The following is a 26,735-nucleotide window of genomic DNA, read 5'->3' as shown; positions in this document are numbered from 1 at the left end:
GTGTGTGTGTGTGTGTGTCTGTGTGTGTGTGTGTGTGTGTGTGTGTGAGCAGGGGAGGGGCAGAGAGAGAGACAGACACAGAATCGGAAGCAGGTTCCAGGCTCCGAGCTGTCAGCACACAGCCCAACGCGGGGCTCGAACCCACGAACTGCGAGATCATGACCTGAGCCGAAGTCAGATGCTTAACTGACTGAGCCACCCAGGTGCCCCCATCATTCTTTTTGAAAGACTAAACAGCAGTCTAGTGAATAGATGTATCATAGCTTATTTAAATATCTCCATATTGATGCATATTTAGATTGTTTCCAATTTTTTAATATTATAATCATTGTTGCCAAAAAAGCTGTACTTGGATGTCATTGCTGTCTAAGCAAGAATTTTTGTAAGAGAGATTCCCAGAAGCAGAAATGCTGGATTACACATTATATACGCTTAAATTTTTGTAGGTGACCAATTGTCCTCTACAAGCTTGTGCAGATTTATATTCCTGTTAACGAACACTGTAGTGTTCGTTTGCAGTGTTCTCACTAATGCCGGCTGTGATAAACCTTTTTAATTTTTTCTAATCTGAATGAAAAAGATGGTATCTCATTTAAAAAGCTAAATGTATTTAGTTATTAGTGCATTTGAACATCTTTTCATATGTTTATGACCATTGACTACTTTGTACGTCTGTGTGAATTACCCATTCATCTCTTCTACCTGTTTTTCCAATTAAGTTGTATCTTTCCTATTTATTTTCATGGAACGCTTTGTTGCAGCATTTTCATTCAGTCTATCTCCTTAATTCTATGTCTTTCATTGTGGAAAATTATAAATTTTTACATAGCTATTTTTATCAGTTTTTAAGCATTTCAAGGTTTCATATCATGTTTAGAAAAGCCTTCCCTATTCCAAAATCTTTTAAAAAATTTTTTAATGTTTATTTTTGAGAGAGAGAGAGTGCAAGCAGGGGAGGGGCAGAGAGAGGGAGACACAGGATCCGAAGCGGGCTCCAGGCTCCGAGCTGTCAGCACAGAGCCCGACATGGAGCTCGAACCCATGAACCATGAGATCGTGACCTGCGCTGAAGTTGGACGCTTAACCCACTGAGCCACGCAGGTGCCCCTCTCTATTCTGGAATTTTAAACTCTTTTCTAATTATTTTATTATCACAATAGATAGGTTTACAACAAAATTGTTGTCCACTATGTTGTTCAACATATGTCTTTTTTAATCCACAGAATTAAATCTTAAAATTTTTTTTTTTCCAACGTTTTTTATTTATTTTTGGGACAGAGAGAGACAGAGCATGAACGGGGGAGGGGCAGAGAGAGGGAGACACAGAATCGGAAACAGGCTCCAGGCTCTGAGCCATCAGCCCAGAGCCCGACGCGGGGCTCGAACTCACAGACCACGAGATCGTGACCTGGCTGAAGTCGGACGCTTAACCGACTGCGCCACCCAGGCGCCCCAGAATTTAAATCTTAAAAGTGTGTGCTAGGAAATAAGTTTCTCTCTTCCGAAGAAATGACATGCTCTTTTTCCAAACTCTGATTGTATTTCTTCTTTTGCTCCTGAGCCAGGAAACTGAGCCTAGTTTCATCAGGATTTTCCTGTTTTTATTGGAATTTTATCTTTGCAACTGTGTTATTTTGTGCCCTTTACTGCATGCTCCTTTGGATCTTTTCTGAAGTCAGAAAGCAACTAAATAATAAATAAGTTAGAAAATGATTAAATAAACAACAAAGGGAAAGTGATTAAATAAATAATAAAAACCTATCATATTTAATTTAAACTTTTTCAGGTCATTTTTTTCTTAATCCACTTTACTCTGAATGTTTGGTCTGCTAGAATTAACTAGAATCCAGCTGTTAAGACTATAGATCTCTTGCACTCCCTCCATTTATTGGTTTATAACTCGGTGTACCATAGTGTAAGCTTCTTAAAAGCAAGAACTTTTCTAATTATCCTTGAATCCAAGTCACCCTATGGCTGAAAATAAGTACTTAGATGTTTCCTGAATGAATGAACCAGGATGAAATCTAGGTTAAAGGCAACAGCCCAAGCACTCCCAGGGTATTTCTGTTGGGAAACGTGTTGCATCTGCAATTATGGATGACAGTAATTGAGCAGAGGACCCAAAGATACAAGAGCTCTGCCATCATTAGCCTGGAATCACCAAGGGAAAGAAGCAGAGCATTGCAGTTCAGAAATGTTCCCAACAACACGGGTTGAAAAAAACAAGGGTTGGCATTATCTAAGTAATTCACATACCCAGACACCTTACAGTCCCAAGAAATCCAATGATTTGGGATTTGGTGGTAATCTGCATGCCTACCTTCTCATTTTTAAGAAGCTTTGATGACACAAGGCAATGTGAAAGCTGATTTTATTTCTGAAACTAGATTTTATTTAACTTAGAAATTCCAACCCATGGGATAAATGCAAAGCTAATGTGCAGTGATAAAATTCATCTTTTAGCAATAACTTTGAAATGCAAGAAAGCCTTAGGTGTTAGAATTAGATAAAAGTTGGAAGACAAAGTCCTGACATCTTTAAAATGAGCTTTTGGCTTCATTTTCCCAATCCATACCTTTCCCTGACATCTCAATTCCATTTTCTCTGGGATTTTAAGCAATGTGTGTGGTCTCCTTACCCTAGCTGGGCAACAAAGCAAATATGGCTTCTCCCTCACTGATCTTATTCTCTTGATGGATGGGATGGATGGGGAAAGGAAAGAACATATCTTTCTTTTTCCTTCCTTTTTAATTTTAGTTGGGGGGGCACGAGCTGGGAGAGGGTCAGAGGGGGACAGAGGGAGAGAGGGAGAGGGAGAGAGAGAGAAAGAGAGAGAGAGAGAGAGAGAGAGAGAGAGAGAGAGAGAGAGAGAATCTTAAGCAGGTTCCACACTCTGTGTGGGGCTCAACGTGGAGCTCAATCCCATGACCTTAGGATCATGACTTGAGCTGAAATCAAGAGTTGCATGCTCAACCAACTGAGCCCCCCAGGCATCCTATGACAGAACATACCTTAGACCAGCTAGCACTGCAACATAAACCACTCCATGAGGTTGGCTGGGCTGAGGCCAAGCAAGATGATCAACATTAGACTGTATAATAATAGTTCATTATAACACTTAACAATGTTTCTGCAACTATTTTTTTGTGCTTCTCTACCACCAGCCTGTGAACCTTTTTGGGACAGGAACTGTGTCTCACTCATCTTTCTATCTCCAGACTATTCTATCCCCAGCACAGATACTCAGGAACCCAGCAATGAACTGGTCAAGGAAGAGCAACAATACAACGTATGTGGGTCTGGAATAAGGAAGAAAGCAATTATCATCATCATGTTTTTAACTTAGAAGAGCAGGTCCAGTAGATCCACTGGATGCCTCATAGGTCAGCTTGAAAGAAGGTATACTTGAATTTTTGACAAAGAAAGTGATGGCTCATCCTAAGAAGGAACCAAGAAAGTACAGACTTAAGTTTTGCCTCTGGAGAAAATCACACACACGTCTCCACTCAGGGAGGGCTAGGTGAGTGTTTTCACACACACACACACACACACACACACACACACACACACACACACACACAATTTCAGCTTCTATGAAAAGGCTCCTACTTCTCTTAAAGGCATTATTTGGAATTTTAAGGAAAACCTGCAGATGGTGTATCAGGGTGCTGAGCTACGAGCCAGGAGTAACAAAAGCCAACACAGTGGTCATGGCATCACCCCGAACTCTATACCAGGCCATCTCCAGGAGGACGTAGCCTGAGGCAAGAAGTCCTTGGTGCCATTCTCTTACTACTACCTTCGTGGTAACACGAAACTTGACGTTAATAGACACACTGTGGATGACAGAATTCTGATAGCCCCCATCTGATACTGCTAATATTACGGAAAAGGCGCTGGAAACATACACAACATGTGTTTATTTCCGGATGCCATCAGATGACCTTGGACAAGTGTTTCACACTCCGAGTTGTGGTCTGTCCTTCTCTCTTTTGTAAAAGAAAGCTTTCTGCCTTCCTCTCAGAGTTTCTGTGAGGACCAAATTAGATTCAGTGCATTACAATGTTTTATGAAATAATGCAAAGTGGAAGAGAATTCCTGTTATCAAGATCGCATGGCTTTCAGAAATCTCTTATGTAGCCGAACTATTTGAAAAAATAATGAAAATTTAAAAAAATGTTATGTATTTATTTTGAGAGAGAGGGAGCAAGCACAGGAGCAGGGTAGGGGCACGGAGAGAGGGAGAGAGAGAATCCCAAGGAGGCTCTGCACTGTCAGGGCAGAGCCAGAGGCAGGGCTCGATCCCATGAATGGAGAGATCACGAACTGAGCTGAAATCAAGAGTCAGACGCTTAACCAACTGAGCCACCCAGATGGCCCGATAATGAAATTCTCATGGGCCTACCATGAGATTGGCACAACCACATGAGATTGGGTTGCTACCACACCTGACATACCTGATTTCCATTGAACCTTCCTTCAACTAAAGCAGCCACTCTGTTGACACAGTTTATCATATTATTATGCAACACTTTATGTATATGCTAGAGTAGAGAGAGCAGTCTAGTTAGTGGAATCTATTCTATTGACCAACTTCAACAACGAGCAATCTGTGGTCAGTGTTGTTTCATCACCGGTAAACTGACTCCACCTGCCATCATCCCAAGTGCCTCTGCAGGAAACCCCAGACAGCGTATCATTTCACGTGTGAATGGCCAAAATAAGACTCTTATAAAAATATAATCACAACGGCCATATCACGCTTAAAATATCAGTACTATGTTCACATTTTCTCAGTTATCTTCCGAAAAAAAGTTTGCGGGTGGCGGGGGCGGGGGGCGGTATATTCGTTTGGATTCCAGCTTTGGTGGCATGAGCCTGGAGCCAGAGGGGAAGGGAGCTCTCAGATCCTTCTGGAGGCAGCGGCTCCCGTAGGGTTCCATGACTCACTCCCAGAGGAGGAGTCAGAAGTTTGGTCCTATGGGCCTCCAGAGCCAAATGCCAATCGGCTTAAAATAGCTTGATTCTTGCTTTTTGTTGTTGTTGTTTCGGGTTTTTTTTCCCCCACACAAAACTGCGTGATTCAATGGGTTAAGAGTCTGGGGAGGAGCGAGAGGAAGCTGTGAGAATTTAAACACAGGAATGCGTGAAAGTACCTTGAAAATAGTGGTATTGTTGTTATTATTAATTTTAAATGCCATTTGAAACTCGTCCGTCATCCCATCTAAATAACTGATGTACATGGGGAGTCTGAAAAGACTTTTTAAGGCAGAAAAGGCACTCCACTGTAGAGCTTCTCCGAGGCACACAGTCTTACCAGCGGGTATAGATGTGGATTTGGGCGCTGGAAGCAAACTCCGGCGGGGGGTTGTCACACTGGAGGACGCTGGAGGGGTCGCCCGGCTGGCCCCCTTGGGTGCGTCTTTGGAAGGCAGAGCCGCCTTCGGAGCTGGCTGGTCTTCATTCCCAAAGGTTGACCCTGTGGGAGGCAGACAGGATGTTAATTATAACTTCATGAAAAATGGATTGGGCCCTCCTTGCCATTTGCAATTGCCAACCAATCGTAACGCCGTCATCTGCTTTAGAATTTGACCTGACTCTTCGTGAGTGGCCTTGAAAAGCCTTTCTCTGGGACCGGATGTGGAAAAGAGCTCCCTTTAGGCTCCGAGAAAAGTCTGTCATTCCAATGCTCTGTGCAAGGGACTCCATAAAAGACAAGGGCAGCCTTTGAAGATTTTACACCTGTGTGCAGACACACACAATTTGCTTATGTGGATGTATAATTGCATAATGTGCATACGACACACGTTTATTTAGTGAGTCACAGAGGATAAAACCAGTGTGAGTGACCCAGGAGAGGTGAGAATCAGACCCGTACGTGCACGGCTGGTCCAAGGAGCTTGTGCAGAACTCCCTGCTACCCAAGTTATTTTACCTTCGGAACCAGAGGCTTGGGGTGAAGACAGAGGGGTGAGGACCATGGGCACAGAGAATCTCCTCAAAATCCACAAAGCTTTTTTCTTTTTTTTTTTTTTTTTCTGGAAAGCCGAGGCCTCATCGAAATACAAAGCCCCTGAATTAGAGCCTAGTTGACGGCAAAGGCAGAAGACGCTTATTGATCATTTCAGTTTGCCATCCAATACAGAAATACAGAGACTCTGTGTCTACGGGACAGTTTGCTTATGAATGACTGCTCTGACATTGTGAGCCTATGGCATATGGGGACATGTGTCAGGTTTAAATACGCAAGGTGGTTGTGGCCCCACGCTTTCTTCTAGATCTTCCCCCAAACTGCTATGGTTTATGCATTTGTAATCTCTTAAAGACAATGACAACACCATCCAATCCTTGTGAAAGCATCAGTCCTTTAAATACACCTCTGAGTATAGCTGTGAGCCCTAATCCACGAAACAGAGCCTGAATGTACTGGAACTATAGCTCGTTTGGAATTAAGCTATCCGGTTAGAAACGTGACCATCTACCATGGAAAATATGCAATGACAGCTGGAAGAAGTATACAGAATTTTAGCAGATTAAATTTTTTGTTTTCATCATTTTAAAAGGATAGGCATAACATTCTATTTAGATAGGGCCTGCATAAAAATGATAACATTATTCAAATGGCTTCAGTGTTCGAAACACCCAGGAATTGTATTCACCCACTTAGGGTAAGAGATTGCTGCTTTCCTCCCTCTGAAGACCCGAACGTCTCTTTAAAATTCGTGAGACTTGCTTTGTTTCTAAAGAAAAGTGTATCCGAGAAGGAAAGATAAAGAATGTGCTATTTCCCAGCACAAAACCTACGTCCTATAGCTCTTTTAAGGTCGGCACAAGGTTTTAAATAGTTCTAAACAGGGCTAGGAGAATGCTTTGGATCTACACAAACAACAAATGCATTGAAATTCACCAAAAAGATCTGCACTGTATCCTGAATATCAGATAGAAAAGGAAGCATATGATTAATCCAGAAACTTCATCAGGAAAAGGGATGCCACACACCTATAAGACAAGAAGTCTTAGCTTCTGAACCATACGATGAGCTCACCAGTCCAATTGTAGAAAGGATGTCTGGAGGTTTGTAGGACATTTCAGATGGAAGGAGGGGGCTCAGCCACTGGATATATTTCGCCTGGAATCATCTACTGTTTAGCCTACTGCTGACATACTGCCCGAATAATCTATCACTAAAACGTGTACTGGAAGCCGAATTGAACATAAAAAGTTTCACAGCGTCTTTTCCTCATTAAAGTTTCTTAAGAAGGGAAATATTTTGTATCTTTGGTAAAGTTCAAATGTCCTTTCATCAAACCCTCTTACACCTGGCATCATCCTCTTATGTGAAATTTATCATTCAGAGAACATGTCAACTTAGAGATTCGGCGGCCTTCCAGGCTGGGAAGTAATTCATCTGTTTGAAGAACAAAGTGTCAAGGAAGCTACGTGGGTGATGTACTCTCCTCTGAGTGAGGTCTTGAATGAACGAAAAAAAAAAAAAAGAAAAGAAAGTAAAATAAAATAAAATAGAACACTATTCTTATCCACCATTGTGGGATACAGCTGGCAGTTAACAGCATCACTCTTTGAAAACCAGCTTAAGTCAGCCAGTAATTAAAGACTCATTATTTAGTAAGCGAAAAGTACGCAGAATTTGGGAATTACTGCTGAATTCTATAAATGCTCTGGGTACTTCACAATGCAGGCCACATTAAACCACTGCTTGCTAAGAGGAAGGAAACACGTGGAAATAAACAAACGGCTTGTGTAAGCCAGAACAGTGTTCCGAAGGATTCAGTCAGTGGAAGTGGTTCATGTGTCTAATCCAGTCCTCTCGTTGCCAACCAGCCCGAATCTGGCCTGAACCATCGAGGTTATCACCTGGATAAATGGTGCAGACCGGGAAGCAGAACAACCAGGGGGGTGGATATTATCTCCTCCCCCTCCACCTCCCTGCACCTCAGTTTCTTCATCTATAAGTGGGGATACTGAGCATGGACCTCATAGGGCTATTGTGGGAAGTGAGAGAGCTAAGAAAATGAATTTGTAAACGTTAATGCCAAGAGTGGGCACAAGAAAACAGAATGGTGTCTGTGCATGCTGAACCCTCCTGTGTCAGTTATGAACACACACAGGTTAGTTTTCAACTCAGCGGCCGGTCCTTACAGCCAATCAGTTTTTCTTAGGACTTGGCCAAGTATCCAGAGATTGCTATCAGATGGGCTGCTCTCTGTGAGAAGGAAGGAAAGGACTGAAATAAATCTGACAGCAACAGCAGGATGTAAGACTAAAGAGATCCGGTATGATTGTCCTTAAAACATATGTTGAGCGACTTGAGACCCAGGAAACGGTGAGAATAAGAACAGAAAGGAACACTACGCTTAAGAGATACTGACTATCGCTGGTTCCATCATGACTGAAACTGTTAGGGGGGGTGACTGGGTGGCTCAGTCGGTTAAGCGGCCGACTTCAGCTCAGGTCATGATCTCGCGGTCCGTGAGTTCGAGCCCCGCGTCAGGCTCTGTGCTGACAGCTCAGAGCCCAGAGCCTGTTTCAGATTCTGTGTCTCCCTCTCTCTGACCCTCCCCCATTCATGCTCTGTCTCTCTCTGTCTCAAAAAATAAATAAACGTTAAAAAAAAAAAAGAAACTGTTAGGACACAGGGCATAAGCACGTTCAACTTTCCTAGATGTTCAAAGTGGCTTTCCAAAATTGCCTGTTGCAATTCACACCCACTACAGGTCGTGACTGTCAGACTTTCATTAGTTGATGACATAGGTTTTAATTTATAGGTCTTGGGCAGGCAGGGAGGTGGAACATGTTTTTCATATAGTTATTAGCTATTCAAGTTTTTTCTTCTATAAGACGCCCACTCATTTTTCTACTATTTTGCCTTTCTAAATGACATAGAGGAGGTTGTTTTTTTTTTTAATATTCTGGATACTGATCCTTTATTGGTATATATTTTAAATTTTCTCCGTCTTTCTTTCTCCACTTGATTGGTACCTTATGAATTGTAGCTTTTCCTTCTCCATGTGAGATAATAAAGACGTTCTTCTGTGTATTCTTCTAAATGGCTTAAAACTTTTTTTTAACTTTAGATCAATTCATCTGGGATGAAGCATGGAGTAGGGATGGAATTTGTTGCTGCTGTTTCTATATAGACAGCCAGTTATCCCAGCCCCGTGCATTGGGCAGTCCCTTCACTGCCAGCTGTTGAGTATCAAGCTTCCATACAGACCTGATTGTTAGACTAAGCTAACAACCCCCAAATTTCAGTCATTTAACATAACAGAAGTTTCTCTGTCAATCGTGAATCATCTCATACAGGTAATCCGGATGATCTGCTGTGCTGGGGAGCTCTATTCCAGACAGGGACTCGGGCTCCTTCCATCTCCTGCTTTTGCCCTACCCTGGGTCTCTCAAGAGACATTAACATGCAGCTGGGGAGAAAATGAATTGTTCATGGGAGGATTTTATGGGTCAGGCCTAGAAGTGGAGTGCATCACTTCTGCCATGGGCCCACTGGCTGGGGAACGTAAGCTCCGTTTATGCCTAGGAGAAAAGGGAAATCATCTGGTGAACGCCTATCCACTCTGCCTCACGAGGCTCCATTTCTGAACCCTATATTCTGTTTCATTGATCTCTTTGTCTCTCACGATCCCAATACTACACTGATTTACCATCGCGTGAGACAAGGCTGGCACGCTGAACCGGTACAAGACAAGTACCTCCGATTTTGCTCGTTCACTTTACAACGGTCTTGACCCAAATATTCTTGACTCTTTCTCTTGCATATCAATTCTAGAATCTACTTGTCAAGTTCCAAGAAAAGTGGTCAGAATTTCCAACAGATACAATTAAATCTTTTTTTCTGAACTGCAACCAGATCAAAGGAAGAACGCGCACAGATTTCACTCAAGATCAGCAGACATACGCTGAGCTCCGAGTCTACCGTGGGTGGCATGTTAGATGAGAGAGATACAGAGAAGGCAGAGTTCCATGAAAAAGCAAATACCACATCAGTGGCAGTACTCCTTAAGGGGCAAAATTTGTGGGGATATTTGGAGTTGAAGCAACATCGGCATTTAGCGGGTAGGGCTGTCAATACCTCTGTTCAGGAGACATGTAGAAATGTAGGAGACCACGGAGAGCAAGGGCTAATAAATGCCAGGTGAGGGGTACGACGCAGGGAGAAAAGGTAACGTTGTTCGTAAACAATCACACGTCATCAAGGGAATCTCCCTATGCCATTCTTAACTTTGTTATGTTATCACCACTGAAGTCTGCAGGTGTTCCCCTGATTGCAGCAACTAAAGGACAAAAGCCTGCTATTTCACTGCTGGATGGTGGCCATCTTTTGCAGATATCCAAATCATCATATCATCCACTTCCTGCTTGGAAGGTAAGATCGCCTTCATCAGAGTGTGAGAATTTGCAAGGTGTATGTTCTGCATGGTTACAGGATCGAGCTGGGTCCAGTTGCATTTATAAACCTAATTGCACTGTATTTTTCTCTTTAAATCACCAGGACAACTATGCTTGGTCAGCACTAAATCCTAGAAGAAAGTGATTGCTCTCTTCTCCCTCCAGGACGGCTCCTAGAGTTCATTACCCACAGTGCTTACATCCTTGAGCTGGTGGATCAAGTCCATCAAACCTTCATGGAGTTGGATGCCTACCTCACACCATATGCAAAACCTAATTTAAAATGGATCAGGGCACCTGGGTGGCTCAGCCGGTTCAGCATCCGACTTCAGCTCAGGTTGTGATCTGGTAGTTCATGGATTCAAGTTCCACATCGGGCTCTGTGCTGAGAGTTCAGAGCCTGGAGCCTGCTTTGGATTCTGTGTCTTCCTGTGTCTCTGCCCTCCCCCGCTCACACTCTGTCTCTGTCTCTCTCAAAAATAAATAAACGTTAAAAACAATTAAATGGATTGAAGACCCAATGTATGCACTAAAATTATACATTTTTTAGAAGAAAACACAGATGTAAATCTTAATGACCTTGGGACTAGATAATAATTTCTTAGATATAACATCTAAAGCACAAGTAACTCAAGAAAAAAATAGATAATAAGATTTCATCAAAATAAAAGCCTTAGTGCATCAAAGGACACTATGAGTAAAGAGGAAAGACAGCCTACAGAATTGAAGAAAATATTTTCAAATCACTTATCCGATAAAGGTCTAGGATCCAGAATAAAGATCTATAGCTCAACAATGAAAAGACAAATAATTCAATTAAAAATGAACACAGAATTTGAGTAGACATTTCTCCGAAGAACATATATAAATAGCCAATAAGCACATGAAAAGATGCCCGACGTCTTTAGACACTAGGGAAACGCAAACCAAAGAAACCACTGTAAACCCACTAGGGTGGCTATAATAAAAAGCACAGACAATAGCCAAGTCGGGGGAGACGTGGGGAAACTGGAACCTTCCACACATCACTGGTGGGATTGCAATGTGGTGTAGATGCTCCGGGTGATATACTCTTGTACAAGTTCCCACACGAGGAGGATGATACCTAATCCCTCCCTAACCCCCTTCACACTTCTCATCTACTCTCACAAAATCGGGCGTACATCTGATCTACTCCGGTCCTACAGGACAGACAGTGGAAGACACATGCAATTCAGGCCAGAAGAGGCTGCACTAAAGGCAGGCACTGGGAGGAGGAAGTGTGAATGTTTAGGATACCTGACGCGCCCCTGCCAAGTAACGGGTGGTACCTATTCAACCTTCTCGAAAGGGTGACTCTGGCTACGACTGAGGTCAGGATGAGATGTTAGGGCTTCTGATCCATATTCCAATGTGCTCTTTCACTACTTCACCCATTGGCATGCCAAGAAGTTAACCTGAATCTTAAAAAGAAGAAAGGACAGCAATGAGGGACAGACACTAACCAGACCGGAATGAGGTTCTTAAAAGGAAGGCTGTAGAAGGAAAGCAAAGTCGTTATTAATACTATCAGGGCATTACAGCCAAACTTTAAGTGACATGTTTCATTGATTTTGAATATTTATACATATTATAATGATTATACTACTCTCTTCACTGATTTTTTTTTTTTTTTAACAATCCCAGGCAATCAAGTTGTATCATGTTCTGGCTGCATGATTGCCTAATTGATGCATATCTGATTGATTTAGCAGCAGTTATCACCTGGTGGCAAAATTTAGTTTAATTATTAAAGTACCAACTGAATGTTTTATTTCCCACCTCCTGCATATTTTAACCCAGGTGTATGTTTCATTTTGTGCGTTAAAGAGCTAAAGGAAACTCGCTCTCTTGCGATTTCAGCAAGGCTATTTCTTTGTCAAAGGAAGTAGACTAAGCCTTCCAGGCTCTACACTAGGCAGGGGTCCCAGGACAAGCATGGTCCAGCCCTCATATACCTTCCGGTGGGGGGGGGGAATGACACTCACACCCCAAACACATGCCCAGACAGAAACGCCAAGGGGCAGAGCTAGAGGGAATCTCAAGGGTGAAGGAGAATGGGTGCTTGGGGACAGCCTCCTGGAAGGGGTGACACTTAATCATTTCCCTCAGCTGCACACTAGCACCTCACCTCTTTTATTCTTTCTTATGAATGACATCATCATTATTCTAGAAACTTAGGATGGGGTGCCACAGTCACCTTTGAATCTCTCTTTCCCTTTTATCAACCAATGCAAGTCACTGTGCTTCCATTTCCATTCTGGACTTCAGATTTAAATCCCCTCTCTGCTCCTGTGCCTTCCCCCCCCCCCCCCGCCCTACCCCCAGCGTCTGTCCCTTGGCACTTCTTGGAGAGACAATAGTGTCAGGTCTCCTCCCCCCCCCCCCCCCATCACCCCCACTCAGTTCACCCTCCTCACTGTGCCTTGTTATTCTTCCTAAAGCACAAGCATTTCAATGCAGTCTTCCAAGTAAGTACCAATGCTCTCTGGCATTCAAGTTCTTCCACTATCTGGTTCCAGCTAGCTTTCCCGCCTTACCTCCCGCATCAAGAACAGTATAAACTGCAGGCAGGATTCCCCAGGGCACTTCCTGCTCTGCCATAATCAAGGCTGTGCTCGAGAAACGCTGTATGAATGAAGAAAGTGCTCGGTGCCGATGTGTCCCATGGCCAGGGCTTCCTGTCATAGACGCTTCTTTTTCCCGACTTCTGAGCCCGCAGGCTCTCAAAAAGCTCCATGCTCGCCCCAACGGCTCCTGCGAATGTAGTCGCACTGAGCATGGCCACGTTGGGCATTTGTTGCTTAAAGGGCGGGGGTTGTCTATGGTGTGGTATGGTGGGCTTTGAGCATTTTTGAAAACAATAAACAGAAAGACAAAAATCGGAGCTTAGGCAAAATGGGTGAAGGGGAGTAGGGGGTACAGGCTGCCAGGTGTGGAATGATCAAGTCACGGGGATGAAAGGCACAACGCAGGGGATAAGCCAATGGTACCGGAATAACGTGGTGTGGGGACAGGTGGTGGTGGCACTTGTGGTGAGCAAGCACAGCAAAATGTATAAACTTGTCATATCACTGTGTTGTGCACCTGTAACTAATGTGGACCATATTCAAATGGAAACACTTTCCTTTAAGTTAACATTGTCTTTCTGCCTAAGCACCACTACCCTTCTCCCCAAGAGAGGGTACCGTTTACCTAATACTTCTCTAGATCGCATTGCAAATTTTGTTTTAGTCTCACCTTAAGCGTTAATCTCTGGGTTTGATCAAGTTTGAGAGGCTGACAGTTAAGTGGTTAAGACCACCTGGGTTCAAATGCTGGAGCCACTTCTTACCAGTTGTCTGACTTTGGACAAGTTGTTTACCCTCTCTGTGCCTCATTTCTTCATCTTTAAATTGGGGGGGGCGGGGATAACAGCAGTACCTACTAATTAGAGTTGTCATATTATGACAGTTATTACATGTTTAGAACAAGGTGTTCAGAATAGCATGTGGCACATATAAGCACTCGGTGAATGGTATCACTGAGGTCTGCCCACTAACCCAACACGGAGCCTCATTTGAAGCCCATCAGCCCCATCAGCCTATCCCCTCCTCCCTCTTTTTCCAGCCACCCATCCCTTGTGGCTTCCTTTCTTTCCAAGGCTTTAACTGGGATCACTTCTGGCGGTCTGGCTCTAACGAGGAAGCTCTAGAGAACGATGGTTCCTTCTATATCCATCTTTCCCCAGGAGCCTAAGTCCTAAGGAAAGAAAGACACATAGGGTACATTTCACTACTCCCTATTGACCTAGAGCAAGTGCTTACTTCTTACTAAGCCAGGAGGTGGCCTCAGACTCTTTCTCAACACAGCGCTCCAGGAGGCCAGTAACTTATTCCAGCCCTAGACCAGAGGACACATCCTCATACACTCAGCATCCTTATGAGGGCGTAGGACACACTTCTGGAGGTCAGGGGCTAGGTGGGAAAGGATTCCTCTGGGTCCACAGGAACTTCCTGGATTCCTGCTGCAGGGACCTCAGCTCCCGAGCTCTTCCGGCTGGGCTTTGGCAGTAAGATAACAGGAAGAAGAAGAAGAAGAAGAGTACCATATATAGCCTAGTCATGACACCACAGGCTCTTCCCAAATTCAATACCAGATTTGAAACTTACTAGTAATAATCTCTTTGCAAATTTAATTAAGCCTCTTTTATGAAATGGCTTATTTATTTATTGGCCCTCTGTGAATCTGAGAATTAAATGAGAAAGTGCACAGAAAGCCCTTTGCAAAGTGTCTCGTACCCAGTAAACGTTAGTTGTCGTCAACAGCGGGAGCATCAGCATCTGTAGAAGAAGCTCTCTTATCAGCGGATTTCTTCGAGCTCCCCATCTAGCCCACGTGACACCAAATGGCACCGCTTTTTAGGAGATCCTGTTCCATGCGAGCCCTGTGGAAATACCCTTGAGACTTCCCTAACCCTCCCTCTCACCTGCAGAAGCAGATGGCATCTGTAAGTCGTGAATGCGGACATCGATGGCTAACCTCCACCTTCACACATTCCTAAGGCTCCAGCAGTCTCCCCAGGGCCCCGGGACCAGGCATAATCCCCCATGTTTTCTTCTTTGGACAGCCGTCACGACTAAGTCATCACAGGAGAAGAAACATACCTCTGTCCCCCCGATTCTCTATCCCCCCGCTGTCCCCAGGCATTCCAGAAAAGCTTCACCTTGTCCTTCTGGAGTCCATACTAATACACAGCAGAGAGGGTCCTCTTTCCTATTTCTTCTCAGGAAGTAGGGGGAATATGGGTGCAGGTAAGCTGATAAAATGAGATGCATAGTTTCACAAACGTAGGCCTGGTGAATGTGACCCCTGGGTCCCCATCTGAGCGATCTGCGACAGTCTGGAATGTGGGCAAGTCTGTCGGTCCTTCAAAGCCTGGTTAAGTGCCACCTTCTGTATAGTATCTTTTCAACTCCCTTCTAGGTAACAGAGCTACTCTACAAAAGACCCAGCTGGTTAACAAAGAAAGCAAAGGTCAGGGGTAATAAAACCATCTCTCTTAAAATCACAAAAGTAACCAAGGAAGGTGAAAGCCAGCACCACCCAGCCTAGGACTTCTGAGCTCCCAGCACATAAATGACTCAAAGCTTACTTTTAATTTGAGAAATTCTCTTTAATATTTACCAAGGCACATTCGCAAAGGAGAGGACATCGTCAAATATTGATGGAGGTTAGTTACTTAAAAGACCGAGGGCTAATATATGACATATCGAGAGACTTTTGGGTAATTAAAAGCAACTTTTTCCATTCCTTTTTTTATATCAATTAGTCCAGTTGTAACAAATCCCTTTTCCCTATCTGAAGTGCTTAAAAGCTTGAGCCACCGTCCCTGAACGCGCTGGTTCATCACTGTGTGAATCTTTTAGTAGTTAATACCTTGGGGAAAATATTTAAACTGGAGCATTTTAATTATATACTTAATATGGGAGTTGTTAAAAGATAAGCGCATCTGATTTGAACTCAATTTAAATTCTGGTGAAGTTATTAGTACGGTATAAGAAATGATAGAAATGATCAAGGGCTTCTGTATCAGCTTTTATTAATAGAGCAATAAGAAAGTTTAGGTGTTCCATTTCTACAGCTCAGATTTTGTGCTCTATTGTAGTCGCCTTTTTTGTGTCACGGATTTAATTAGCTGCTTCGAGGCACCTGAGGGCCTCATGGATTATTCCATGTCAAACACTGCTTTAGTGAGCCCCAGTTTGGCAGCAACCCAAGTTCAAACCAGGAGAGACCGAGTCCAATGCCGAAAAGTGGCTCACTGCAACTGAGACCCAACCTCCTCTCCCATATATTTACAAACACTGTAGGGACTGCTGGAAGGAGCCGGATTGTTCCATCTAGCCAGGAGTTTTTGCACTCTTCAAAAGAACCATTTCTTTTTTTTTTTAATTTTTTTTTTTAACATTTATTTATTTTTGAGAGAGAGAGAGAGAGAGACAGAGCATGAACGGGGGAGGGGCAGAGAGAGAGGGAGACACAGAATCGGAAGCAGGCTCCAGGCTCCGAGCCATCAGCCCAGAGCCCGATGCGGGGCTCAAACTCACGGACGCAAGATCGTGACCTGAGCTGAAGTCAGACACTTAACCGACTGAGCCACCCAGGCACCCCCAAAAGAACCATTTCTACCTAGTAGCATCTGGGGAATATGAAACCTTTCAGGGAGAAGTAACTGAAGAGCCTCTTGGGAAATGAACAGCAGAGTGGCTTTAAGGAGGTGTGTTGGCAAGCACCATAATATTCAACACCTGGACTCCAAGAATTTTCTCCCTCCTCCTTAGAGCTAGAAAACTCCCTCTCTCCCTTCAGGGTCCGTGAGGATAGCCATCTTCCTTTTTTTTCCCCCTCTTTCAACATGCCGGTTGTGTCTCTCAACAACTTCAGGGCACTTTCTGTTTAGCCCAGAGTTTTCAACAGAACTGTCCACATCTTAGACCAGGGGAGTCTTTGCTGTGCATTGATTGTAGGATGCTTAGCCATATTCCTGGTCTCTACCCACTGGATCCAATAGCACTTTCTCTCCCTGCCCATCCCTGTACTGTGACAATCAAAAAATGTCTGCAGACATCGCCACATATCCTCCGGGGACAAAATCCATCTCCAGTTGAGAACCACTGCTCTAGCTGAAAGACTAAAACATTTAGGCAAAATATACTACTTACCTGTCTTGGTGGAAGACGAAATCAGTAATATCTAAAATCCTGCTGGGTTAGCGTGATAACTAATTCTTTAATAATTTTTGATTGGAAATTTCTGGTTAACCCTTTAGGCCAATGAGAACTGTATGAATACACTGTCTTTGATATTTAAGAGTATTTTAACAAAGCTCACCTGCTTTTCATGTATATTACTCTGATCAATTGCATTCAAGATTGAGAAGCTGGACTGAAATCTTCCTGATGCTGAAGGCCTCAGTCCAAAACCTTGAATCCCCAGTTGCTGTACTAAAGTCCAAATAAAAATATCTTGAGAACATAAATAGCAACTGATTTCAAATGAAATTGCATGGGGAGGGGCACCTGGGTGGCTCAGTCGGTTAAGCGTCTGACTCTTGATTTCAGGTCATGCCATGATCTCATGGTTCATGGGTTTGAGGCCCACATCAGGCTCTGCACATGGAACGTGCCTGGAGTTCTCTCTTTCTCCTCTCTCTCTGCCCTTCCCTCCCCCCCCCCCACCCCGGTCACACGTGCATTCTCTCTCTCTCAAAATAAATTAAAAAACTTAAAAAATTTATTTTCTTGGGGGCACCTGGGTGGCTCAGTTAAGCATCTGACTTCAGCTCAGGTCATGATCTTGCGGTTTGTGGGTTCAAGCCCCGCGTTGGGCTCTGTGCTGACAGCTCAGAGCCTGGAGCCTGCTTCAGATTCTGTTTCCCTCTCTCTCTCTCTCTCTCTGCCCCTCCCCTGTCCACACTCTATCTCTCTCAAAAATAAATATTTAAAAAAAAAGTATTTTCTTAAAAAAAGAAATTGCATGGGGGAAACCCCAATAGGAGACAAATGGTGATGCTCTTTGAGGAGTTTAAATCATCATGGTTATTGAATAGAGAGGACGTCACTCCTTATAAGAATCCCACTAAGAAATAAACACTTTTTAAAGCACTAAAATTGCTGGACTTACAGAACAAAACAAAAGAAAGAGAGTTCTCCTTTTCTTTCCTATGGCTGCCTGAGTGTTTCTGGCTATTGCCTTGGATGAAAGGGGACTACGGTCACTGAACCCCAGGGGAGGTGCTGCTACAGCATTGAGAACATGGCAGTCCTGAGTCAGCCATTACCTTTTTTCATCTGTGTCCTCCTTTGTAACATCAGAGGAACAACCACCACTGGGACCATCAGACCATGTGTATCATATCTCATGCACCGTAAGCACTAAATAAATGGCAGACTCCCCTCTCCATGGTTCTGAAAAACATTATGCTCATTCCTTAGTTTAGGAACACAATCCTCTTCCTGAAAGTCTTTTCTAATACAAAATTTCAAAAGTTGAAAGAGTCCTAGTTCCATTCTTTTTTATGGGTTAAGCTATGTCTGGTTCCTGCTGTCCCCACCATCATTCATGCCAAAAAAAAATCTCCGCTATTTAAAAACTTATCATAAGATCATTCAAGCAAACATCATCCAAACTGTTTTTGCAAATTATCATAAACAACCTAATAAATGTACTTTATAACCCCTTTAAAGCCTTCAAATCTTGTGAGATGCAAGCAAAGATTTAAGTTGGCCACTTTCCACAGGGAAATCCCTTGTGGAAGGTGCCAGCAGCCTCCACACTAGACCCCAAGGCAGGGAAGCCAGGCCTGTCTCTTGCTTTCTGGATTTTAGGAATCTCTGACACTCAGCTTGTGCCCCCATGAGCTTCAACTCTTGTGCATACTCCTATCCCCCTCTTTGGGTCCTCCAACAGAGGACTTGTGCTACTGTGTTGTAGCACAACAGTCTTGTGCTACAGAATGGTGAGGGTGCCCGCCAGGCACAGACAAACACCCAGGGTCTCCCTGCATCTCTGGGGGGCTGGGCATCCCACCATCTGCGCTGGGTCCCGCTGTCAGCACACAATCATGCCTTCTCTCCATATCAGCCCCCAACCGAGCAAGGACCAGCTGATGAGTTCCCTTAAACTTTTTGTTTTTGTGGTTAAAAAAAGATCTAGAAAACCGAAGAATGTTTGTAAATAGAAGCCCAAGTATAAATATTATTCATGGAGCTTAAAGTTCATAAATTAAAGTTTATAAGAGGAAACATTTTAACCAACAGTAAAAGCTGGATTCTTCATTAGTCATAACATACAGCTGAAGAAAACAGAATCCTGAGAAAGCTTCACCTTAATTAAGGGTCAGTAGCCGTGGGCCAGGTAGGTATGGGGAATAATGGCTGGAACCTTCTTTGTTTTCCAGCCTGAATGGTAAGACACCATAGGCTGTGCACTCAGAAAGGAAAGGATGGGCCGGTCTGCAGCCTTGGGGCTTAAGCCAGATATGGAATAAATTGTTCCCTAAAATATTTATGAAATTCAACACCTGTCAAGGTCTCCTTCCCTAAGGAGGCTTCTGGGGAAGTGCTAGACAGCAGATAGGGACAAAACCCTGGGCCACTCCATTTTTTTTTTTTTAAATAGTGGCAAATTCTGACCATAAATTTAATCAAGGTGTGCATGGTGAGCAGGATTCTAAGACGTTTCTCAAGACCTCTGGTCCCTGGAGTGCATTCCCTGCATAATCCCCAGGATGGTGAATGTGATAGATTCTACTCCCATGACTAGGTTATGTTATACGGCACATTGGCCATTAGGAAATGGAGATCATCTCGGTGTGCCCGACCTAATCACACGAGCCCTTTAAAAGCACAGTGTTTTCTCCAGCTGGAGGCAGAAGAAAAAGTCAGAGACTCAAAGCATGACAAGGGCTCAATACATGGTTGATGGCTTGGAGGTGGAGTGAAACTGTAGCAAGGAATGAGGGCAGCCTCTGGTTGCTGAGGGTAGTTCCTGACTGAGAGCTGGCAAGAAGAGGGGGACCTTAGTCCTATACCTGCAAAGAAGTAAGTTCTGTCAACAATTGCATGAGTTGGGAAGTGGATTCTTTGCCAGAGCTGGGAGATGAGAACTCAGCTCTCTGCATACTTTTTTTAAAAAATATTTTTTAGTGTTTATTTATTTTAGAGAGAGAGAGAAAGAGAAAGAGAGAGAGGTGGGGGGGGGGGGCGTGGCGCACAGAGGATCCGAAGCAGGCTCTGCACTGATAGCCGTGAGCCCCAGGGCAGGCTTGAACTCACGAACTGTGGGATCATGACCTGAGCCGAAGTTGGATGCTCAAGTGACTGAGCCACCACCCAGGTGCCCCTGGACACTTTGATTTCAGTCTTTGAGACCTTGAGCAGAGAACTCCACTCTGTCATATGAGAGCTAATAAGTAGGTATTTTTTTAAGTGGGTAGGTTGGTGGTAAGGTGGCAACAGGCAAACCCCTACAGACTACTAGTGTATCCGCTGGTCCAGCCTGCTACAGAGTGGAGGTGGCCTCAGGAGAAGAGGCAGGGACAGAGCAGGACCACCTCAGCCACGGTGCCCCACATGGACTTGCGGAGGCAACGCTGACCCCCTGAAGCTGGCAATCCTAGTAGAGAGCACACATAGACCAGACAGTCTCAGAGAAACGTCTCAATCTTTCTGAACGTATGTTTCCTCATCTGTAAAATGGGTTCTAGCACAAACTTAAATAATCTAGATAAAGCATCTAGCAGACTTCCTGACACACAGCAGATATCCAGTGAAGGCTACCTTCTTTCTCTCTTCCAGTCTCTTTGCCATCCTCCTCGTTGTAAAACACAAAGCTAACCATTCCCCAGTTTCCAACCATTCAATGATTCCTCACCTCTTACAAAGTAAAATCCAAGCTCCTCAGGAGTTCAAGGGCCACCCCCTCCTTGCATCTTATGGCCCAACAACACTGGACTAGTTATCATGCTGTGAATATGCCATGCTGGGTTGTTTTTTGGCCTTGTTGCCTTGAAATAAGTGGTTCTTTCTATCCAGAATGCCTTTCCCACTCCCTCCCACCAGGTGAACTCTGCTTCATTCTTGAAAACGCAGCTCGGGCATTACAACTGTAGTAAAGCATTCTGGGCAGGCTGCAGACAATGGTCCTACCAACTTGCTCTGACGTACTAAAGCCCTCTGCACACCTATCTACACTTGGACTTGCTACATGGTAGTGTTAAGGAGTTTGACAACAGAAAGCCACCGAAGGGTTTCATCAAAGGAATGACATGGTCGGGTGTTCATTTTTGGAAAGATCACCACAGTAGTGGAGCCGGAACACGTGTTTGACCGGGACAAGACCAGAGGCAAGAAGCTAATGTGTAGCTGTTTCAGTACATCAGTGAGATGGACTCAGGGTCACAGTGAAGTAACACCCATTGTAAATACTACTAGGGTACGTCAACTGTTCTGGAATAATGACCGGAGAGCCTCGTGGGAAGAAGGCAACTTCAGGGAGGAAACGTTTAGAAGCAGGTGAGAGATGTGGAAGTAGGATCACTGGCCTGAAAATACCGGCTGGCATAAGTCTTTTTTTTTTTTTTTTTTTAATTTTTTTTTTTAACGTTTTTTTTTTTTATTTATTTTTGAGACAGAGAGAGACAGAGCATGAACGGGGGAGGGTCAGAGAGAGGGAGACACAGAATCCGAAGCAGGATCCGGGCTCTGAGTCGTTAGCACAGAGCCCGATGTGGGGCTCGAACTCACGGACCGTGACATCGTGACCTGAGCCGAAGTTGGACGCCCAACCGACAGCCACCCAGGCGCCCCTGGCATAAGTCTTTAATGGGCTGCCATGTGCTCAGGAGCCCTGATTTGGACCGACGCTAAGTCGCGATAGGATCCTGAGTGAGTGTGAGGGAAGTTCATTTCGCTATAGACAAAGCCAATTTAGAATCGATTAAGACTGGAGCAGATCGTGGCAATCACAAATGACCTACACGTCCTTCCACAGTGGAGGTACTGTTTGTTTTTTGCAAAGTGTCACACATTTTGAAACACCGGAATTCAGTCTTCTCTTTCTTTCCTTCTCTGGTGTTAGCAAATGAAATACCGGTCTATTCTGTTCAAGACATTCTCAGAGCCACATACGAGTACAGATCTGAAAAAGACCTCGGTAAGGAAAATATAATGGTGACAATAAAAGGTACTTCCTTCTTCACCCCCGTCCAGGCCCAGCGGTGGCCCTCGCGGCAGTCCCTCCTACCCTGAGCCGTCAGCGCTGGGGCTCAGGCTCACCGACCTCCTCCTTCAAGAGCTGGCACCAAGGTCCTCTTCAATGCCTCAATACCGACCACTGTGCCTCCCAGGGAAGCTGGCTCAGGACCAGATATCCCAGTGTTGGCCACCAGATTCCTGCTCCAGAGTCGCTGTCTGGCAGACACAAAGACACAGCCCTACTATCACTTGGCTCTCCCTTGTTCACTGCCCCTGACTACCACCTTGATAAACTCTGTAGACAGCTGGGACACCCAACAAGAACATTTCGTTTCTGATTTATGGCTTGATACTATGCTAATGCTCCAGTCCCCTTCCAAGAGAAGGCCTGTCACTGCCCAGCCACCAAAGCCTGGAAGAAACAGGAGCCAATATTAACGGAAGAGCTAATGCCTGTCACACACTCTTATTAAGCACCTACATGGATAAACTCAACACGTCATCTGCTCATTTTGCAAAAAGAGAAACTAAGGCTGGGTAGTTTGAACCACGTCACATTACAAAGGTAATAAATGTGGGGGCTCCTGGGTGGCTCAGTCGGTTAAGCGCCTGACTTTGGCTCAGGTTGTGATCTCACAGTCTACAGTCTGTGGGTTCGAGCCCTGCATCAGGCTCCATGCTGACAGCTCAGAGCCTGGAGCCTGCTTCGGATTCTGTGATTCCCCCTCTCTGCCTCTCCCCTGCTTGCGCTCTGTCTCTCTCTCTCTCTCTCAAAAATAAATAAAAAAAACAAAGGCCGTATATGCAGATTTAGCATTCACGTTCAGGTCTGTCTGACCCCAAAGTCCCAGTTCTTTGAACAGTTCAACACAGCCTGCACAGAAACTGAAGGTGGCTGGGCCTGGCAGCTATGGGTTCTCCATCCGGCTATCACTGCCCGCACCTGGAGTTCTCCTCCTCTCCCGCCGGCTCTGGGCTCAGGCTGACAGCTAACAGATGCTCTGCCTCCCAGACAGCAGTTGTGATTCCAACACATCGTGGACCTGTGCTCCTCTGTCTTCTTCATATCCCAAAGGGTAAATCTTAGGATTTTAAAAATTTGGTCCTTAGAGATGTCTTGAATTTCTTACAGTGTCACTTGGCCTTTGATCTGATCTTCTAGACAAAGTGTGTAGCCATCACAGAACCATGTCGTCAAATGAGCCAGAAGAAATTTAGAACCAATGATGAATATGGGTGCGTTCTTTTTTACCCATGTGTGGAAACAGTCAGAATTCCAATTCTGGGATGACAGTTTGACAGATGGACCGGAGGGGGGCTGCAGGCAATCCTAATAAAACTCATCTAACAGAGGAAGGAAATCCTGACTTAATCTTGTCGGAAACGAAAAAGCCCCAGGATTAATCCCCCAAACAAAGGCCCGGGGTGGGGGTGGGGGGCTTATCCCCTATCCTTGCCCCACCCCGTCCCTTCTGTCTCCACTCGGCTCCAGAGATGTGGTTCCCTTTACCGGTTCTGCTTACGTGTGCCTCCAGCTATGTGTGCAATTATGGTGGTTGCATTCAGAATATATTCACCTGGGAACAGCTTAATGCCGATGCAAGGGTACACAGGGAACAGAAATTATTTCGTTGGTAAGCTAGGGGACACTCAGAACTTGGCATCTCACAGGGGGGAAAAAAAAAGCAAAGACCATATTTAATTCAAGTAAGCAATTTTGTGGAACAAAACCCCACAACTTTTCAAGTGGAGGCATGGGCCATGGGTATTATAACTTTAAAACCACTGAGCAGGGGAGAGAGGGAGCAACAGGAAAGCAAGTAGCCTGTGATTACGTGGTCTGACTCCTGGCTCAGCGGGCAGTTTTAGGTTTCGGGATCAACGGTACAAAAAGTTGAAAACATGGCACAGTGAGCGGACGTGGAGGTAATACGAGCTGGCAGTGTTTTCATATTCTGCGAAGTGCTCCTCTATTTTCTTGTCACAGGGAAGGAATCACTGGTGCAAACACAGAAAGCTAAATGGACTGGATGTTTAGAAGAGGTAAGAGGCACTCACTTTCAAACCGGGACTGGAAAATTCTTCTCAGAAGGAAAATCCCACCGCCCCTGCTAATGAAGTGCGGAGAAGGCTAAGCACTTTCGACGTGTCTAGCTTCCCCAAAGCAGCAGCCAGTGGGCACGTGGCCCCAGTCTTCCAGAGAGGAACCCTCAGTGCCACCAAGACTTAACCACAGCACGTCAAGTCAACCGGACTGCCAAATGCTTCTGCCCGTTCCTGCATAAAATAGTTCTCGAATCCGTTCTTCCCTTCCATCCCACAGTCCGGGTCTGGGTCCAAGCCATTCTATCTCTGGCTTCATGTTTGCTGTTTGTTTACTCATTCATTCGCTCCCTCGTTCATCTCATTCCATAGACCCTCCTCTGTGCCTGGGGAAGACCACAGAATACAAGACTCGGGGGAACCAAACATACAGCAAGGAAGACATAACACATACAAGAACGCTTGAAATTACTCCCAGGTGGACACAATTACAACCCAACCCTCCCCCCCCCCCCAACTTTGTCTCCACCCAAATTCCCTATGTGCTCTGTTTCTTTTCTAGAGCCTGGCTCGCCTTCTAACAGGTGATAGCATTTCTGGGTTTATATGTTTATTTACTTATTTGGGGGTGGGGTGGGGCTCATCCTGTTAGAATGTAAGTCTGCAGGGATGTTGTCTGTTTTGCTCACTGATACATCTCAAGCACCTAGAACCTGGCCTGGCTCATAGAAGACACCTGTTAAATATCTCTTGAATGGATGAATGAAATGGTAAAGCCTATGGAGTAAAAGTACAAGAGATTTTGGAAAAGAGTAACTATAAATTCTAGCCTAATCTGGGGGTGGGGAAGGTCTGGAAAGACTCTGCAAGAGCCACATTTACACTGAAATGTGAGGGATGAGGTTAGCTAAGTGAATAGGCTGTGAAGCATTCACGCAGATAGGGGAGCATGTGCAAAGGGGTGGGGTTAGGGTTTAATGAGGACAGAGTTTCAGTTCTGGAAGATGAAAAAGTTCTGGAGATGGACGGTGGTGATGGTTGTAGAACAGTATGAATATAATTAATTTTACTGAACTGTCCATTTAAAAATGGCTACAATGGTAAGTTTTATGTTATGCATATTTTACAATTAAAAACATACAAGCAAACCAAAAAGCCTCAGCACACCCCAGGTGGTAGGCGTCATTATCCCAGTTTCACAGGTGAGAAAGCCAAGGCTGAGTGATATTCAGAGACTCACCCGAGTTAAGTGCTGAGCTTGGGTGTTAATTTTATGCCGAATCGTGTGGTTCGTACTAACTGGGCCGAAAGATCTGGTGTTCTCTCTGCAATTTCTGACACAGCCTCACACACACCTTTAAATTATAAATCACCATCTAGTCACTTTCTTCTTTTTCCTCACTTAGAATGGTCAGTAAAAAGAGGGAGCATCTCATGAAATTCAAGAAATCCGTGAACGCATGTCTGATGAACACACACCGTGAGACACACGCTGACGTTATCTGTGCTGCCCTGGAGATTAAAGCTCGGTCCACACAGACCGTCTGCTAGGTCTATAGGGCTCTCACATCATCTCAGCACTGAGGATTTTTTTTTTTTTTCCACAAGCAGGTGTGAAACTGGAATTCATGGGCAATAAAACAATTAGAGGGGGCGCCTGGGTGGCTCAGTCGGTTGAGCATCCGACTTCGGCTCAGGTCATGATCTCACAGTTCGTGGGTTTGAGCCCTGCATCGGGCTGTGCTGACAGCTCAGAGCCTAAAGCCTGCTTCAGATTCTGTGTCTCCCTCTTTCTCTGTGCCCTTCCCCTGCTTGTGTGCTCTCTCTCTCTAAAATAAACTTAAAAAAACATTAAAAAAATTAGAATTTCTTGGTATTAGAATTTCTTTCACTAAGAAATTTTCCAACATCATCTCCAACTTGTTCATCTGGAGACTAGCGAGGCCAACGCTGACCAATAGTTTTTCAAACTAGGAAGACACAGTCAAACGAAATGTAAACTACAATTTCTGAAAACCACCATCATCCCCTGCCCTCGGGAAGGGAGCAGGAGGAGAGAAAAGAGAGAGCCTCCACATTACTGAACACCATGCCCTCCCTCTAGCCGGTTGCATTGCCTCCCTGGGGAGTGGATCCCAGTGAGAGGCTCACAGATGATTTGGATGCAAAGTTCAGCCAATGCGGGAAAGAGAAAATGACTGCACGATTTCCAAAGACGGATGAAAACAATGGGACAACTCTTCACTTTTCGAGTAAATGAGAAGTATATTGTTCTGAACAGCTGTAATCAACAGCACTGTTCTGAGGCCATGAGGTAGGCGTGCGGGTAGGGAAGCCCACTGACTCTCCTGTTCGAAGTCACCCAACCAAATTCTCTGGGATTTTGGTGACGGAATACAATGCGCCCTGGGCAAGAGCTGATGTCCCACAACATATTCCAAGCGTTTCTACGTCAACAGTTTTTCCTCTTCCACTGTGTAGAGTACTATTTTGCCACCTGTTTTCCCCTCTCCG

The 26,735-nt window shown here is 44.6% G+C and overlaps 1 protein-coding gene across 9 annotated transcripts in view; it reads right to left on the bottom strand.

Moving 5' to 3' along the window:
* Nucleotides 1-26,735, bottom strand: part of MTUS2 (microtubule associated scaffold protein 2) — a 566,317-nt gene that overhangs the window by 167,136 nt on the left and 372,446 nt on the right. For all 9 annotated transcript variants that reach the window (XM_042990845.1, XM_042990774.1, XM_042990765.1 and 6 more), the window contains one exon: nt 5,318-5,479. In XM_042990845.1, the coding sequence (XP_042846779.1) occupies nt 5,318-5,479 (162 nt within the window). The remainder of the gene's footprint in view (nt 1-5,317; nt 5,480-26,735) is intronic.

The sequence above is a fragment of the Panthera tigris genome, chromosome A1 (genome assembly GCF_018350195.1).
Source record: "Panthera tigris isolate Pti1 chromosome A1, P.tigris_Pti1_mat1.1, whole genome shotgun sequence".
Taxonomy (NCBI): Eukaryota; Metazoa; Chordata; class Mammalia; order Carnivora; family Felidae; genus Panthera; species Panthera tigris.
The sequence above is the reverse complement of the archived record's forward strand: the minus strand, read 5'-3'. Positions and strand labels throughout refer to the sequence as shown.